Raw genomic sequence first — 16965 nt, 5'->3', positions numbered from 1 at the left:
ACAACCGAACACTTTGTTAATTATTTAGTTTAAACTAAAACTAAAAAGAGAATAGAGAAATTGGGATGTAATACACTAAACATAAAGCCGCAGCTTATCCTCGATTTATGTAAACTTCTTACAACATTCCTTTTTTCTTTTTATTTTTTTCTTTCTTGACAAATAGATTCCTAGTCAAAAGTTTCTCTATTCCGACACCTCTATGCGATTCTTAAGTTTGTCAACAATTTTGAATTCTCTGTATACAATAAGGTATATAGATATTTATGTAATTAAATATAGATATATTTCTTTGGTACAATACAAAATCTACAAAGCGGATTGTTCCGTGATCGTGACGTCGCTCTCGCTTTCGGTATTTTGCGTCAATAAGGTCAATTCACGATGATCGTTGTTCGCCTGTTCCAGAAGACTTTATGCCCTCTGATTGCCCATTTTCTCCACCATTTGCGAGAAGTAGCCTTTTGGTTTGTCGTGCAACAGCTCGTACGGGCAACCGAATTCTTCTTGGCGTGAAAATTCTCATTATCAAAAATGGCAAATAGGAAACTCTTCTTGAAAAAATTACAAGATTTTCTACAAAAGTTGGTTAGATTTTATACATATTAACATTGATTTTTTTTTTTAAGAAAGAACACGTATTGTCCAATAAAATATCAACTTCAAAGAAATCATGTTAAATTAATTTTAAATGAGAATTTTTCGAAACCCTGCAAATTTTTATGGATACGTTGCAACACATTATTTATATAATTTTAATTCCTCCTTCAGACAATTTTAAGTGTAAAAACTCAGACACTGAATGTACATTTTACAATGGTTTTTCTTCTATATTTTCTACTATGTAAGCGTTCTCTTTATCGAGAAACTATTTGTGCCATTAATTATGTGATTAGAACGATTATATAAACCAATTTTCTTTGTGGACATTTATAGAGAAAACTACACTTCTTAATTTGCGTTTACTAAACATATTTTCTAATATACATCTTATTAAAATAAAGATACCTACCACGATGGAGCCATTCTCCATTACAATAATCCGATCGCTATATGTATATCTATAACGGTATTCAAACGATGTGCTATCGTGATGACGGCGCATTCTTTAAAATTACTCCTTATTGTGTTCTGAATTAAAGCGTCGGTACTAGTAGAAATCGAAATACACATTTAGAGAAAATTCGCAAACAGATTCGGGGCCACTTCGACCAAACTCCGATTAACTTAATCGTTGATTATATAGTCCATTGGAAATGACCAAATAAATTTGCCAGCTTGTCTGCTTAATGAGCAAATGCGATTGGTCATTTCCAATGGATTAATCAACGATTAAGTTAATTGGAGTTTGGTCGAAGTGACCCTCAGAGATCATTCACGACAGCTTTTTACAGACACAGAATTTTTACTGAAAACCTGATTCGATACAAAAGATCTGTTGTTTTTCTAAAATCTAGAATTTATTACAAAATAAATGATCTTTGTATTTCACCACACAGTGGAGGTACTGAATTATTCAGAAAATTAATATTTTACTATTAAAAAATTTGAATTTTACTTATATAATAACTTATTCGATAACGTGAATTGTTTCCCGTTTGTAACCCGTTTCAGGAACAATAAAACTGATATATACAATACAAATGAGATTTTTTACAACACAATATCGCAAACTTTAAAATTATAGAAGTCTTTTACTTAAGTCGATGAACCTAATATTAAAAAATTATACAGAAGATTAGTACAAAGAGAAATGTGCAAATTATGTGTTTGCTCATCAACAGAAATTATATAAATGGAGCAAGTAATTAATAATTTTCTATAGTACAATTCTTGTTGTATGATAAATTTTTTAATAACATAAAATCTTCAATAAAATGAGAACTTTTGCCCATACTCTTCGGATATATCTTGTACTATCTGCACGGAAAAAAAGGATTTACTACTATAGCAAATCTATAGTTAAATATGGAATAACTAACATTTTTTACAGCGAGAGCTATTAATTTTGCAATAATAGCAAAACCTTTTGTTGCAATAGCAAAAAGTTTTGCTGAACCTATTGCTACTTAGTAATAATTGCAAGAAGATTTTGTTACTATTGTTAAATTATAGCTCTCGCAGCAAAAAAATGTTAGTTATCCCTATAATAGCAAATCCTTTTTTTTCCATGTGTATTTAATATCTGGAAATATGTATATGTATTGATATGAAATCGATTTATTTTCATAGATGACTATAATAAGATGCATGAACCACCATATCCTGTGTAACATCTTTCACGGACGTGCAACCTAGAAGAAACAAAAAAATTTCATTAAAAAATATATTTAGTACGTACGTATGTTGACGTAAAAAATTATGCTTTAACTTACCACTTAATGCAAATGCTAGATCAATTTCTCTTCTCATGAGTTCAAGAATCTCCCTAGCACCTTTCTCACCACCATGTACCAAGCCCCATAGCATCGGTCTGCCAAAAAATACCTGAAAAAGAACGCAATTGATTAAATCTGAAAACATACAAGTGAAAAATTTATGTACCTAATACTTACTGAAAGAATCATTTGATATACGAGGTCTGACAATAAAGTTTGCGAACTCGTCATGGTACAATCAATCAATAGAAATAAAAAACCGGATTTGAACCCGTACGTGTGACATTTTTTTTATTCCTAAAGATAAAGGGAACATTGAAAGAAACGCACTTTTTAATATTAATTTGATATTAATGACAGTAACGTGGGCAGTTCTGAAGGTCATTTCACAACAACAGTTCGAAAACTGCTTTGAAGGATGGACAAAGCGCTATAGCTGGCATCAGTGTGTAACTTCTCAAGGGAACTACTTTGAAGGGCACGACAGTGACAATCAACAATAAAGTACTTATATAGCAATCGTGATAAATTCGCGAACTTTATTGTCAGACCTTATATCATATAATATGTCTACAAATTTAACAAAACTGTTCAAATATTTTTATTTATATGTATATATGCCGTTTATTTATTTATTTATTTATTTATTTATTTATTTGAAGTTATACCATTTTTGCCCCCAATGCCAAAGCTTTGAATACGTCGACACCTTGCGTCACCCCACTGTCCATATATATTTCGACTTTGTCCCCCACGGCTTTGCTTATTTCAGGTAAAACTTCGATCTGCAAAAAAATGCAATTATTTCATTTTCTTTCAAATTGATTGTATATCATAATGGTCCTTTTGACTTATTACAATTATTTCAATAATTCACGCACTGTATATGATATTTTCCAAATAATTGTTTAATACTTTGCAATATCAAAAATTTTTTAAGCAAGAAGTCAACCAACCGTTGCTGGAACACTGTCAATTTGACGCGCACCGTGATTCGATACTATGATACCGTCAGCCCCATTTTCCACAGCTAAGCGTGCATCCTCTACCGTCAGTATTCCTTTAAGAATTATCGGTAGCGTTGTAATTCTGCAACAATTTTATTCAGACACTCGCTTGATTTGCTTGACACAAAGGTGAAAGAATCTAATGCTCCGAGACATCAAGATAAGGAAAGTTCGCAAACAATGATATGCAGATACCTTTTGAGCCACTTAACGTCGTCCCAGGATATAGATGCATCGAACAGTGCGTTGACATATTCATTAAGACCAGAACCGGTCTTCGCGGTATTTATTCGCCTCGATAAATCATCTTCGAAATTTGCGAATCTATAATAAAACAGAGAGCTAGATACTATTTATCCGTATATGTTATTATAAATTTCATTTCAACTCGATAAATGGGTACCTCAAGTGACTGGGCAACGAGAATTTATTTCTCAAATCGGGGCGTCTATCACCGAAAAATGGCGCGTCGACGGTGAGAACCAGCGCTTTGAAGCCAGCACGTTCGGCGCGTTTTATCAAATTTAAGGTAACATTTCTGTCATTATAAATATAGAGCTGGAACCACTTTATACCCTTCGGCGCAGCTTCTGCCACTTCCTCTATGCTGCTCGTGGCTATCGTCGAGAGAATGAAGATCGTTCCCGCCGCTTGAGCAGCTGTAAATAAATAAAAGTTACAAAAATTAGTAATAAAGGAATTTGAACGACAATATGCCTACAAAGGCTACAAATTGAACGAAATTACTTCGAACAAATAATATTATAGTTTAAATTATTTATTTATTATATATATATATATATATATATATATATATATATATATTGTATATATATAATAAAAAATATATACGCATATATGTGTGTTTGTGTGACTTGACCAAATTTCGATTAACTTATAATCAATTAATTCTACCGGTAGAATTAATCGCTTAAAATAAAAACCACTAACTATATGTATATATTCATTGTCCTTAATCTATTATTTTTTAAATATATTTTAAACAACAAAACATTAATAATAATTCTATCCGTTAATAAAATAGTACATACATGTATACATTACATAGATATATATTATTAGACGTTTTAATAAAATAGTATTATTGGATGTTAATGACCATCATAAAAGAATTAATCAACAATTATACCGAAACAGATGTCGCAACTTCTTGTCTTTTAGAGAAGGATCATTGTATAAAATGCCGATGCGAAAGAAGTGTACAGTTGTTATTTCCAAACACTATATCTTTCAGGAGACCTCTGCTACAGAGGTGTTACGCGAATAATATGATAACGACAGGTTACGCGTGTTGCGCAAACAGGTTGCATGATGCAATCGTTGCAGGTGAAATCGAGGCTCGGAAACTAATGCCAATATAATATTAGTTAGAATAACGCAACGATATAAAATTAATTAGAATTTAAATAATGGAAAATGCAGGGCGTCGCGAATAAAACTAGAAACTAAAACAGGCTAAAACACGTTAAAACAAATCAAAAAGAAGATCGTAATTTTAATCGACGTATACGTCTTTTCGAAATTTGATTTTTCGAAACACTGTTTTAAACAAACGCAATAAACTTAATTAATTGGACTCTTTCCTGTTTGGTCCCACACTACGAATGATTTCTAAATCTCAATTAATTTAATTAAAAATTAATTTATCGAGCCATATATAATATAATATTTATTAACAAATAGAATTAAATTATTGAATGAATGGAATTATTAAATTCTTGTTGTTCGAAACAACGAATTGTAGAAGATTTGCAAGCAATTCTGTTGATTGAATTAATCGCCAATTAATTGTAACTCCAATCAATGATCAATTTATCGATTAACACCTGTACTGTTTTAACAACGGATAGAATTATTAATCTTTGCTTGAAGTAAAAAAAAAGAAAGATAAAAAACGAGTTAAAAATTAAAATTTTGCTTTGAGCGATTCTGCCAATTGAATTAATTAATGGTTAAATTAATCGCAATTTTCATCGAAAAGCTTTAGCGAATACTCCATATATGTATGTATACTCCGTTCAACGAGAGATCATGGTTATGGTTGATCAAAAATAAATAACGATAGGGCACAGAGCCGCAACAAAGTGTTCGCGTTAAGGGGATCCTGCAGTGACTGGCGAACTTCCTCGATGTCGATAATGTCAACCTTTCTAATTTTGTTTCCCTATATCTGTCTTTGTCTAACGAAATGACATCTGTCCTTTTTTCGATTGCTCGCCATCTTACGCAAGATCCGGCAACTACTGTTGCTGCTCTTCTTGTCATCCTGCATTCGTATTTGCATTACTAAAATAATTATTAGATGGATCTTTTTTTGTACGCATTGAATCTTACTTCTACTTACACGATATTATTCCTACATGTTTTCCCAGGGTGGATGATAAACATTATGTACGTATAAACTGTAGAATTTTTGTTTTAAGCAAATATTGTCGTCAGGTGACAGCTGTGTATGTGCCCCAATAAGTAATATTTTAATTTTTTGGTGCTTTTGATATAAAATCACGTTTTCCACCCTAGATTTTTGTGCGGACTTTAATTCTAGATCAAAAACTTGCAATTCTGTAAAGCCAATTAAAAGATCCATTGATTAACGATAATGTCGGTAAATCATACGGCTGCAGGATGGACAATATCTATTAAAAATAAAAATAATTTAACGCGAACACCTTGTTGCGGCTCTGTGATGCCCTATCGTTATATTTCTGTTTGATCAACCATGATCTCTCGTTGGACGGAGTATATAGTAGGTATAATCATTTCTTAAAAATTCATCTGTTCTTATTTCTCATTTGAATTATTTGAAATACATTTGCGTATAAGGACACAGAGGTCTTTCGATCGATGGCAATCGATAAGAAACCGTTAAGTTCACACGGGGACGGGGCCCACGGGGGACGGCAAAAAGATGGGAAGCGCGATCGCCGGTCAGCGGGCGAGACGAGAGATCGCGCGAGCGAAACCGATAGAAAACGAGTTTCCTTAACGAAGTTTCTCTCGCGAAGGCGATCTCCCACTTCCACCCACCCCTAATCAGTCATCGCGCGACAGGCGGCGGGCGGTAGTCGCGCGTGTTGGCCGAGTTGTACTACAGTACGGTTCGCTGCGTCGCGTCGGCTCATTATCATCGCGTTTCGCGGAGACTAGGCGCCGCGCCGGGCGGGAGTATCTCGACGGATATATCTCGGGATTTCCTGGCCGCCGCGCAGCGGCGATGACGGACGCGGAGCGTCCGTGTATTCAGTGTGTTCACCACGAGGCCCGTCGCGTCTGCCACGTACGCGCGACGAGGTGAGAGGTGAGGTTAAGTTCTCGTGAAGGGAGGCCGGGGCGACCTGCGAGACATGGTTCTCTCGCGAAGATGAGGCGCAACGTGATCAGCCTGGTCAAGTTTCTCCTCCTGGCGGCGTTCACCGTGTTCCTGACCGTCGTGGTGTTCCGTTACGCACGATCGCCACCGAGCCGTCGGGTCTCGGCGCCGTTCGACACCCTGGCAGCGGCGGCGGTGGACCTGAAGGATGACGGCGGTCGAGGAAACAATCCGAACGACGAGCGTTCGCGTCAGGTACGAATCCGGGAAGGCGCACCGTGACTCCCGTCAGTCCCGTCGTGGAGTCGCGGTAAAATGGGCGTTACACGTTACACGTCGATTGGGTACGAGAGTGAAATCTGTCGGAAACAGGTGTATATCTGCTGTAAATTTTGTCGGCAGAACGCCAGCAGAAACGAAATCTGTTAATATATATTGGTAGATTGATTGCAGACTCTCTTTCTCTCTCTGGCATTTCGTAAACATTTAGATTGCCAAATCTGTCAGAAATAGATTTTGCAAAGTGTCTATTACAAATTTTGTTACTTTAGTGTCAATAGAAACATGAAATTTGTTACCAGAATATGATAGTAGATTGATTGTAAAAATTGAAAAAAAATTCGCTATTTTGTAATTGTTTTAAATGATACCTTATTATGATAGTCAAATCTGTCGAAAACAGATTTTGCAGGGTGTCTATTTACAAAGTTTTGTCAGTAGAACACTAATAGAAACATAATAAAGTCTGTTGACAAAATATGACGACAGATTGACTGCAATCTGTTTCAAAATAATTGGTTACTAAATAATTTATTATTTTGTAATTATTTAAATATTTTAAATGATACCCAGATAGCCAAATCTGTCAAAAATAGATTTTGCAAAGTGTCCATTACAAATTTTGTTGGTAGAATGTCAATGGAAACACAAGATTTGTTAATATGAATGTGATAGTAGATTGATTGTAGAAACCTAAAAGAATTTGTCATTTTGTAACCATTTTGTAACAACTTAAATATCCCCCATGATAGCCAAATCTGTCGCAAGCAGGTTTTGCAAAGTGTTTGTTACAAAATTTTGTCAGTAGAATACTAACAAGTATGATGGCAGATTGGTTGCAAAATCAGCTATTTCATCAACATTTAAGTGATACCCAGATTGCCAAATCTATATCCGAAACAGATTTTGCAAAGTGTCTACTACAAATTTTCTCATTAGAATGCTAACAAAAACAATGAAATTGGGAGTGTGCACGTGTGTGTATACGTCTGACAATGATGTGCATTCATTATGCACCATTCCGATGTCTCTCATCTTACTGTTATTACTGGTATATTTCATAAGCAGTATTGGTGCCTCACGATTCACATGTACTTCTTTGTCTCTTTTCTATTCTATCTAACGTTTCCTGTAGTTTTTTATTGTTGTACATGCAACATTTTATTATTAAAATCTATTAATAGAACATTAACAGATCTACTGCAGAAATCAAGAAAAATCCACTATTTCATAATCATTTAAAAATACGTTCCACTTGAATGATCAAGAAATAACAGATTTTGCTCAACTTTTGCTATCAGATTATGTCAGCAGGCTCGCTGACAGAACATGAGTAATGCGAACGCAGTTGATGCGTATGTTCCATAATATTCCGCATAAATCTAGATATACACAAACTGTGTTAACGTACACTATTTACACTATTTAAGAAATTTCATTAAAGAATGAAATTTAAGTCAATACCTTGAGTTAGATAACATTTTGTTATTTTTAACTACCATGTGTGTCGAATTTTATTACTTTAACACAAAATAGTATTATTTTAACCCTGTTGGTTTAGATAAATTAACGACATATTGAGTAGGAGCAGTGGCAACCTATAGGAATGGTTAAAAATGATACTCAAATTGAGTATAATTTGACACCACGAATTCAACAATGTATTATTAACATTTTGCTTACTGGTGTATAAATGGAAATCAGTATTAAATCTCGTTGAGCTCGATTCCCTAAGAAAAAAAAATTCGTGACAGGATAGAATCTCGCGTCAGCCGTCGAGGGAGAATTGGAACCGTTGTAACTTCGTTGAGTTCAATTTCCTGCTGGCGCGGCAAAAGAAAGCTTGCTTGGATAACGTATTTATAATAAATACGCGGATCCTCTATGGCATCCACAGTTGAAGCATTAAGTATCATACCAGACATTACGAGTAGATCTTATGCGCATACTTAAAAACCTACTTTCCTCATATGCACACAACAGTTAGCAAACGAGTTTTAGTTGCATCTCTCTTGCATTCCCAGCGATCAGGAATGTACCGAGGCGATTGGGTGCCCAAGCAAGTTATTAGTTTCTTCTACGATCGCAAAAAATGCCATTTGCCGACTCTTCAAGTCGTGTACCGCTACAGATCACCGTCGATCGTTTTCTGATATGATAACAGTGTTATTTAATACATATGAAAAATGGGGATTAAGATTTATTTTTTAATATTTATCTTATCTCTTCAAGAATCTCTGTAAACAAATCTATTATAAAAATAGGCAACGGCCATTTTATTTCATCTCTAATCACTAATTTCAACATATTTTACAGGACGTGGACGACAAAATCGATTGGCACGACTACAAAAGCATTGAGGAAGAAGATAAACGAATGGGGATAGGAGAACACGGAAGACCAGCCTTTCTTTCCCCGTCCCTCGATGTGCGGAAGGAAAAATTGTATCAAGTAAATGGATTCAATGCAGCTCTCAGCGATGAGATCTCAGTGAATCGTTCAGTGCCTGATATTCGCCATCCAGATTGCAGGAAGAAGAAATACTCGAAGAACCTGGATCCCGTTTCTGTGATAGTGTCCTTCCACAACGAGCACTTCAGCACGCTACTGCGAACCTGCTGGAGTGTGATTAACCGCTCGCCGCCTTCCCTTTTAGAAGAAATTATACTGGTCGACGATGCCAGCACGAAAGTCGAGTTAAAAAAGAAGCTAGACGATTACGTCGCCCAGCACTTGCCGAAGGTAACGATCGTACGATTACCAAAACGCTCGGGATTGATCAGAGGTCGACTGGCGGGCGCGAAGAAGGCGAGAGCGAGAGTTCTCGTGTTTCTGGACTCGCATAGCGAGGCTAATGTGAATTGGCTACCGCCGTTGTTAGAGCCCATCGCGCAAGACTACAAAACCTGTGTCTGTCCGTTCATCGATGTGATAGCTTACGAGACTTTTGAGTATAGGGCGCAGGACGAAGGCGCCCGAGGGGCGTTTGACTGGGAGTTGTATTACAAGCGACTTCCGTTACTTCCGGAAGACTTGAAGAAACCCGCAGAGCCGTTCAAGAGCCCTATAATGGCAGGCGGTCTGTTTGCGATCAGCGCCAAGTTCTTCTGGGAATTGGGCGGCTACGATCCGGGCTTGGATATATGGGGTGGCGAGCAATACGAGCTGTCCTTCAAGATCTGGCAGTGCGGCGGTCAAATGTATGACGCTCCGTGTTCCAGGGTCGGTCATATCTATCGTAAATTCCCGCCGTTTCCCAATCCCGGCCGCGGCGACTTCCTGGGAAAGAACTACAAGAGGGTCGCCGAGGTGTGGATGGACGAATACGCGGAATACATCTACAAGAGACGATCGCACTTACGGGCGTTGGATCCGGGTGATTTGTCGGAGCAGAAGGCGTTGCGCGCGAAGTTGCACTGTAAACCGTTTAAATGGTTCATGGAGAACATAGCCTTCGACCTCGTGGAAGTGTATCCGCCCATTGAGCCGGACGACTTCGCTTACGGGGAGATCAGGAACATGGGCGCGACCGATCTGTGTTTGGACTCGAAGAAGCGGAAGAGGGACGAGCTTGTCGTGATGGACACCTGTATGAAGGACGATCCGAAAGTGTTGGGTGAGCAGGAGTTCCGGCTGACCTGGCATAAGGACATCAGGCCGAAGGATCGCACGGATTGCTTGGACGTGTCCAGAGGCGAGGAGAAAGCACCGGTGAGCCTGTATCCCTGCCACGGGAAACAAGGCAATCAGTTGTGGCGTTACGACGTCGAAAAACAGTGGTTGCAGCATGGTTACTCGTCGAGATGCCTGGACACCGATCCGGGCAATAAAAGAGTATTCGTGACTGCATGCGACAAATCGTCACCCACTCAGAAATGGCGGATAGAGCAAGTTAACATGAAAGCGATTAATAATTGGGAGAACATAGGACCCAAGCTCAAGTGAACTCTCTTCCCTTGTACTGCCATAATGTCTCTTGAACGGTAGGCTCGCGCCAAATTCCTACTCGTTATAGAAATCTAGGAAGGAATTCCTTTATTCCTGGTTACTAGTCATCGCAAATTTCAATTTGAGCAACATACTGCACTTGTGTTAATAATAATTAACGAAGAGCAAGACTCGATCAACGCGCGGCCCGAGTAATTTTGCACGTAGCGTAAGGCGAGATTTTCGTTCCTTGGGTATGCAGACTGGATAGCAAACGGTCTTCATATCGGCGGATGTGTCTATACATATCGCACAAGCGCTCTATCGTGCCTTACATCATATAGCCATATGTAGGAGTACGGTACGATAACGATTTTAGCATTAAGTTTCACCTTTCGCTCAAATTAATATTACGGTAAACATTATATCTTTTTAAAAATGCCACTTATTAAGCAGGACTGAAATTTTATTTGTTTATACATTTTATTTGTATTATAATGTTTCTTATTGAAGCAAATTGTTTAAGGAACAAAGTTCTAGATATTCTATCGAGAAATCATGAATATAATTTATATGTATAGCATAAATCATACATAAAGTATTACAAACTGTTTTTTTCTGTAATTATTAAAAATTATAACAATTTCGTAATTTTTAAGGTTTATCTTTTTATGTCGCATAAAAGGTTGAGTAAGAACATTGGCTCCTGGATGGTCACCGCGGCCATATTGGATTCTTACTATCGATGCGAGGAAAACACCCAATATTGTTGTGCATGCCATTTTCAAATAAAAATACATTTCAATAAAACATCACTATAGATCGTTTTAGACCACTTCCGAAATTGACCGAAAACTACCCTTTTCCTTCGACAACAAACAAACAGCCATAAAACGAAGCCTAAACATACGGGAAAAACAGCCTTTTAACGACTATCGAAAGGAGGTGAAAACGTTCCTTCCGCATGCAAATCTTACTTTTCGGTCAATTTTACGACTTTCACGAATACGTTAAACGTTAGAGCACAAGCACAGAGCGAATAATAAAAAAAATAGCATGCACAACAAAATAGGTTGTCAACATGTCACAAAGGACAGAATTCTCCATTGGAGAGAGTTCTTATTTCTGCCGCGACGGTACGTCGCCACCGTCAACGCAGAGTTCTCGGCTGACCATCCAGGAGCCTTAAAAAGATTCTTTGCAATCTTTAAGAATTCCTGAAAAATTAACTTTTAATAATAATTTATGTGACACATCTTGTATAATAATAATAACTATTCATTCCATTATCATTAACTCATATAAATAAATATTATGAACTATTTTATCAGATTAGATTATTTAAAAAACCCAGTGAAGAAAGAGAAGATATAAATCATTCTCCATTTTCAATGCATTATGAGTAAATTATAGAATAACTTGAAATATAAAATACATATATTTTTTTAATAATGTGCAGACACGATACAATACAAAAAACTGTAAAATGAATAACAAATATACATTTTTATACTCCTAGTATCTTTCCTAGTATTTTCCAATAAAATATAAATTTTTCTTTGAAATATATTTCTAATTAAGTAGAAAAAAACTAAAAATGCGGTTTACTGTGCAATATTGTCTCTTCTCTGTATTCCAATTAAATGTATGTATATAAAAGCATGATTGCGTCTTATTGAAAGTTATTCTACGATATACTCGAAGGATCAGAATAAAAAATGGAGCATTCATTAGCAATTATTGTAAGAGCAAATGAATACATTAAAGCTTTATTCTTTATATTTGTCAGCATATTAGTTTATGTTTGAGCGCGGATCTTTGATAATTATGCAATAATAAATTAATGTTAGAGAAGTATTGTTAACTGTCTGTGATCGTTGATGTGTCTGGGCTAATCTTTGATTATTACTATTTTTATAGCATATTTATATGATTTAATACACGTTTGTATTTAAAAAAAGCCTTATATATATTTTACAATAAACGTAAGTACCAATCTGATGATAAAAGTACAGTATACAATAAAGTTATAGTTCTGATCGATCAGCAATCCCAGGTGTCACGCACGCGCACGCACACACACACACACACACACACACACACACACACACACAATATTTCACTACTAGATAAATATATGGTCAAGTGATTCTTATCGAAAAGAAGTAACGTTTTATTTTATACATCCATGTCATGGGGGATAAAACAAGAAAATAAAACGGAAAATGCGAGGAAAAGTGCCTAATGTTAAATTTTCTTATAATGTGGTCCTCCCACCGCATCAACGCTTACAGATGTCTAATGCTTCCGAATGGACCGTATTGGAAAAAAAACCTACAAATCACGTCCAACGCAATAGTTCAAGATATCGTACGATATAATCAAATCAGGCAGGATCATGGCACGTATTATGGAACTTTTCGGAATGGATTCCGATCGGAATCCATTTCGAAAAGTTCCATAATACGTGCCCAGATCAAAGCTGGATCCTGATCAAAGAATACATTCAGATAACACTATGTGACCAAAGTGTTCTTGACAGTAGGGGCTTCGAAATTGTTCTGAGAGAGAAGAAGGAATTGGACCAAGTTACGAACAGCGTCAAAGCAAGAGGGTATAATCTAAGAATTATTTCGCGAAATGTTTACTTACCCCTTGCATTGGCGCATTCTCCATCGGGATGTGCCATACGCTGCATCGCGGTAGGTGCGACTCCCAAGGGCATTGAAACTTTGTGACCCAACACCGTCGTGCTTATGTCCCTTTTGGACACGTCTCGCAAGAATCTAGGACGTATTCTGTAACTGCAAGAATATTAAAAATTATCGAGAACTAGGACAAGTCGCATTTTTTATCGCCAACCTATGTGAAAAATATATACAATATATCCTATCTTTCTACACAAATTACTTAAGGAATCATATATGTGCAATATGAGTATCTAAAAAAATTGTAACGACCTTTTCAGCTCAACTATTTCATATCGAACACACACTTTCTTATTTTCCACTCTTTTCTCTCTCTCCCTCCCCCTCTCCTCTCAAAATCTTTTCTACTTTACTTTTAGATTAAAAAGAGGGATTTACTTTTTGAAAGCCTCCCTATTCCATTTTACGCTATACTCTTCTCCTGCACCGCTCTTGTAGTAGTCCCTCACGGAAGCAGGCAAACGTTCCAGAGCATGCTTCTCGTAGTCTTCGATGCACACGTATGCCATCCTGCCGTGTCAAAAATTAATATTGTCGCAATCTGCAATGAAAGTATCGTTATTGTAACTTATCTTGGAAATGAAACAAGAACATTTTTACTAAATCTAACAAGAGGAGGCCACGAAGATTGACTTGTCGATTTTATTGAAAATTATTTTGTTGCGTCAAACTTTACGAACTTTGCTTTGCCAATTCTGAGAGCATGGTTTTATATGGAAATTTTATTTAATTTTTATTAGCGAGTCTATCCAAGTGGCTTCCTCTTGAATTTATTATATATTTTTCCTGTGCTTTGTTCCCGAATCTTCTCTTGTAAGATATTGTTCTTATAATTTTTATTATTATAACGTTTTATAAATGTTTTTATATCTGTCACTTGATATTTTATACAATAATAGTAGATGGTAATAATAACATAATGTTGCGAGCACACGCAGCGATGTTATACAAGAGAAATTGTATAATTCGAAGAGGAACAACAAATAAATATATTATCTCAAAAGTAAGAAAAACTTATAGTAAATTCAAAATTGTATAATATCCACTAGTCTTATAATTTATGTCGAGATAGTGACTGGGGATCCTATAGCGAAGGCCGAACTTCTTCGATGTCGATAATGTCAACACTTCTAGTCCTGTTTTCTATGTTATATATATATATATATCTGTCCTTGTCTAACTATAGGTATCTATCCTTGTCCGATTGCTGCGCCATCTCTCGCTACACGCAATACTGCTTATCTTATCAACCTACATGTGCTTTTGCATATATAAAAGTTAAAAGCATGAAACTTTTTTTCTAAACTTCTATCGTAGTTGTAATTGCACGATATTGTTCTTCAATGTTTTCCCTAGAGGGCTAGTATCTCATTTTGTATATATAAACTGCAGTATTTTTGTATAAGCAAATATTGTCGTCAGTGACAGCTCTATGTGCCCAAATTTTTAATTTTTTTTTTTTTTCGTTTTTGATGTAAAACCGACACTAGCCCCCTACATTTTTGTACGTACTTTAATTCTATACAAAGATTTTGCAATTTCGTAAAGCCAATTAAAAGTGGTTTGCTTTTAACTAAACGTCGGTAATTATTGCCACTATAGGATCGCCTTAAGTAGATAAATTGATATTTTATAACGTAACAGAAGATAACTGTAAATGTTAAATACGAAGGTCACAACATTACGTAATCGGGACAACTTGACAAATGTTATGTCGTCGTTTATTGCACGACTGTAGTTATAATTCTATTGATAACGTAGACGGTTATCGTTGTACTGATAATGCGATATTTAGTGGATACTGATAGTGTCGACGTCTTGAAAAAAAAAATTATAGATAAAATTCTAGAAAATTCGCATGTGAAAGAGATTGAAAAGATAGACTTGCCTTCTGGATGGCTCGTTGTTCACTTCTGCTCGTCTCGATCGTCAACAAATGACTGACTGTTCTCGGATAAATCCTCGCCGATAGCACGACGAAAGTTAAAAATTTAGTTATATAAACAGATAAAACTGTTTGCTCTTAATAACACGGGTTGTTTCCATCAGCCTCCGTAGCGATGCGATGAATATGATGACTGTCTTCCTAAGGATATATGACTTGATAACGCAGATAACGGTCAATATAAACATTTCCATTCCAAGGAGCGTGGCAGTTTCGTGACGAATTGTATGCTCTTCCGTGTCATTATATATTTTTCATCCTTAGTGGATTACTAGGTATCTAATGTAATGTCATCGTATAATTCAAATCGATGCAAACTATTCGATGTTACATGCCCTTGAAACACGACATATTTTAACTAAGATAAGAAGAAAAACTCTTCGCGGATTAAATTTCATTTTAGTGACAGTATACTTGTAAACAATATATTATACAATAGTATGCTAAGTCGAAGCGTATTCGCTACGAATTACAGGTAAAAATTGAAAAATTCAACTCAAGACGAATTGAGAATTATTAAGCTTATTAAGAATGACGGGTCTTTGTTTAGATAATAATAATCAACAGCGCGACGCGTGCTAATACCAAAAGTAATGATTTTTCGAAGGGAGCAATCTGGAATTGTTATAAAATAAAATAGGATAAGGGTCAGTATACGAAGGAGGAAATCTATTTCATTTTATAAGTCTTTTTACAACTATGCAAGTGTTTTGGGGGGAAAAAGTTCAGAATTTCCTTTTTTCACGTAAAAAATTGTAGCACAGATTGCAAAAAGAAATATTTTACGGGATATTATATTAGGCATTGTTAGGAAAATCGTTTGAAAAATTTCTTAAAAGATCTCAAGAATATTAGAAATCTTAAAATTCTAAAATAGCATCAGTTGTGGCAGCCATCACAAACATTGTTGGCTTCTATTTCAACTTGTGTTGACGAAAACTTATTCAGACAGTCAGAACTATCGAAAACAGGTTTTGCAAAGTGTCTGTTACAAATTTTATCGACAGAATGTCAGTAGAAATGTAATCAAATCTGTTAATAGAATGTGCTAGCATTTATTGTAGCACTTAGGTATCATTTCGTAACCATTTAAATAATACTCAAATAGCCAAATTTTTTTAAAACAAATTTTGCAATGTCTACTACATATCTATAATTTTTTTTCGGTGAAGTGCAAAACAAAAATAAAATCTGTTAGTAGAATATAATCGAAATCAAGTAGAATCTGTCATGGCTAACAAAAAAATAAACTTAAAGATGAGCGGGAATTTTGTATGATTAAATTGAAGAAATTATTTCAGGGAAAAGAACGAATAAACACAATTCTCAATTTAGGTTATTCACTATATTTGAAATGTAAGAAATTAATTTGTAATACAAAACTTATTAA

At 35.7% G+C, this 16965-nt stretch overlaps 2 protein-coding genes across 2 annotated transcripts; one reads left to right on the top strand and one right to left on the bottom strand.

Annotated features, from left to right (window-relative positions):
- Positions 1 to 943: 943 nt before the first annotated feature.
- On the bottom strand, positions 944 to 15676 carry Hao (Hydroxyacid oxidase). Its single transcript, XM_071772338.1, has 9 exons — positions 15519 to 15676; positions 14009 to 14171; positions 13575 to 13726; positions 3789 to 4044; positions 3581 to 3709; positions 3335 to 3467; positions 3047 to 3163; positions 2376 to 2487; positions 944 to 2294 (listed from the first exon to the last, which is right to left on the bottom strand). Exons 2-9 carry the CDS (start codon positions 14137 to 14139, stop codon positions 2227 to 2229), a joined length of 1098 nt encoding a protein of 365 aa, XP_071628439.1. The 5' UTR covers positions 14140 to 14171; positions 15519 to 15676; the 3' UTR covers positions 944 to 2226.
- On the top strand, positions 6457 to 12247 carry LOC139809435 (N-acetylgalactosaminyltransferase 6). Its single transcript, XM_071772334.1, has 2 exons — positions 6457 to 6971; positions 9312 to 12247. Exons 1-2 carry the CDS (start codon positions 6768 to 6770, stop codon positions 10938 to 10940), a joined length of 1833 nt encoding a protein of 610 aa, XP_071628435.1. The 5' UTR covers positions 6457 to 6767; the 3' UTR covers positions 10941 to 12247.
- Positions 15677 to 16965: the final 1289 nt, after the last annotated feature.

This window comes from Temnothorax longispinosus, chromosome 3 (genome assembly GCF_030848805.1).
Source record: "Temnothorax longispinosus isolate EJ_2023e chromosome 3, Tlon_JGU_v1, whole genome shotgun sequence".
Taxonomy (NCBI): domain Eukaryota; kingdom Metazoa; phylum Arthropoda; class Insecta; order Hymenoptera; family Formicidae; genus Temnothorax; species Temnothorax longispinosus.
This window is presented reverse-complemented; position numbering and strand designations above follow the sequence as displayed.